This window comes from Bidens hawaiensis, unplaced genomic scaffold (assembly GCF_021521415.1).
Source record: "Bidens hawaiensis isolate Kalapana, Puna unplaced genomic scaffold, B.hawaiensis_p1.1 tig00073904_1, whole genome shotgun sequence".
Lineage (NCBI taxonomy): Eukaryota > Viridiplantae > Streptophyta > Magnoliopsida > Asterales > Asteraceae > Bidens > Bidens hawaiensis.
This window is the reverse complement of record NW_027502842.1, coordinates 54,330-55,849: the sequence shown is the minus strand read 5'-3', so window position 1 is coordinate 55,849 and position 1,520 is coordinate 54,330. Positions and strand designations below refer to the sequence as shown.

General features: G+C 40.1%; 1 protein-coding gene across 1 annotated transcript; it reads right to left on the bottom strand.

The window, feature by feature from the left end:
* Positions 1–279: 279 nt before the first annotated feature.
* On the bottom strand, positions 280–834 carry LOC143606261 (uncharacterized). Its single transcript, XM_077082084.1, has 2 exons — positions 711–834; positions 280–614 (listed from the first exon to the last, which is right to left on the bottom strand). Exons 1-2 carry the CDS (start codon positions 832–834, stop codon positions 280–282), a joined length of 459 nt encoding a protein of 152 aa, XP_076938199.1.
* Positions 835–1,520: the final 686 nt, after the last annotated feature.

The window sequence follows — 1,520 nt, the reverse complement described above, 5'->3', positions numbered from 1 at the left end:
ATATGACGTACTCTATTCATCATATCCATAAATGTTGCTGGAGAATTCGTCAATCCAAACGACATCATGAGAAACTCGTAGTCTCCATATCGCGTCTGAAACACTGTCTTAGGGATGTATGCCTCTTTCACTTTTAACTGATGATAGCCAAATCGGAGATCTATACAGGAGAAACTAGTACCTTGTAATTGATCAAAAGATCGTCAATCCGTGGAAACAGATATATATTCTTCACCATAAGCCTTTTCAACCCGCAATAATCTATACACATTCTGATACTTACGTATTCTTCTTCACGAGCAACATTAGTGCACCCCACGAGGAAACACTCGGCCGAATGAAACCTTTGTCGAGGATTTCTTGTAGTTGGAACATTAACACTTTCATCTCGGACAACGCCGGACAGTAAGGTGCTTTCGCAACAAGTTGTGCTCCTGATACTAACTCTATCTGAAATTCTACCTCCTGCTCCGGTGGTACTCTTGGAAGGTCTTCAGGGAACACTTCTAGATAGTCACACACCACGGGGACATCTTTTACTTCGTTTGCCACGGTCATAGCTTTCACAACATACACCAGGTAAGGACTACTCCCTCGTCTTAGAAAACCCTTGGCTTTTATCATCGAAATGACATTAAGCCAAAAACTTTCTTTATCACCATAAACCGTCATTGTGCTTCCTTCTAAAGATTTCAATCTTATCAGCTTACTTCTACACACTATCTGAGCTTCAAACTCAAATAGGCAATCCACTCCCAAAACTACATCGAATCCTCCTAAAAGAGTAGCAGGGAACTCATGTCCCTCTAATTCTATCTTGCAGTTCTTAACCATCCTCATAACTTTGACAAGTATCGTTAGTAGTCCTTACCATGAAAGTCTAAAACACACAACTACACTCTCTCGAGTGTCCTTTGTCACAAATAATCCACACGACAACCTCCTCATTTCCTGCCCACTCCTTTTGTGGTTTAGTGTCATCTGCAACTGTACTTTTAACTACCAACAACTCTTAGTTTTCCTCATTCATCTTTGCTTCTTCAATCTCAACAAGTCCCCTAGTAGATTCAAATGTTGTTAGCTTGCTAATTATCCCACTAGTTATGACTTCGTACGGCACACTTATCACATTTCCTCCATGTTTCTTCCACTTGGGTTCCCGTATGGGTAACATGTATTGCTTCAACGAGCGTTGCTGGCATTGCAGTGCAGAAAAAGAAAACAACTCCTTAAGTAATAGCATCTCTGACCACAAGCTTCAATGGGGATCATCCTTCATTAGTTTCTACAATTGAGTCCAACTACTTTCGATTATCATGTTGTCACGCATTTCTTCAAAAGGTATATGGTTGGCATGTGTCCTACCACAGCATCCAGTACAACCTACTCATCCCTTGGTAGCAGTCATCATATCTCTACTCTAAAGAAAGACAAAGGTTGTCACTCTAGGAATTATTTGACACATGATTTGTAAGGTAATTAGTTAATGACAGTGGCCAATTGTTATTAACTTTATATAT

Excerpts from the sequence above, each read along its gene's own strand:
- LOC143606261 (XM_077082084.1), bottom strand. The coding sequence starts at position 834 with ATGGTTAAGAACTGCAAGATAGAATTAGAGGGACATGAGTTCCCTGCT. Across the intron at positions 615-710 it reads AGCTCAGATAGTGTGTAGAA|CCAAGGGTTTTCTAAGACGA; the intron begins GTAAGCTGATAA and ends CGATGATAAAAG.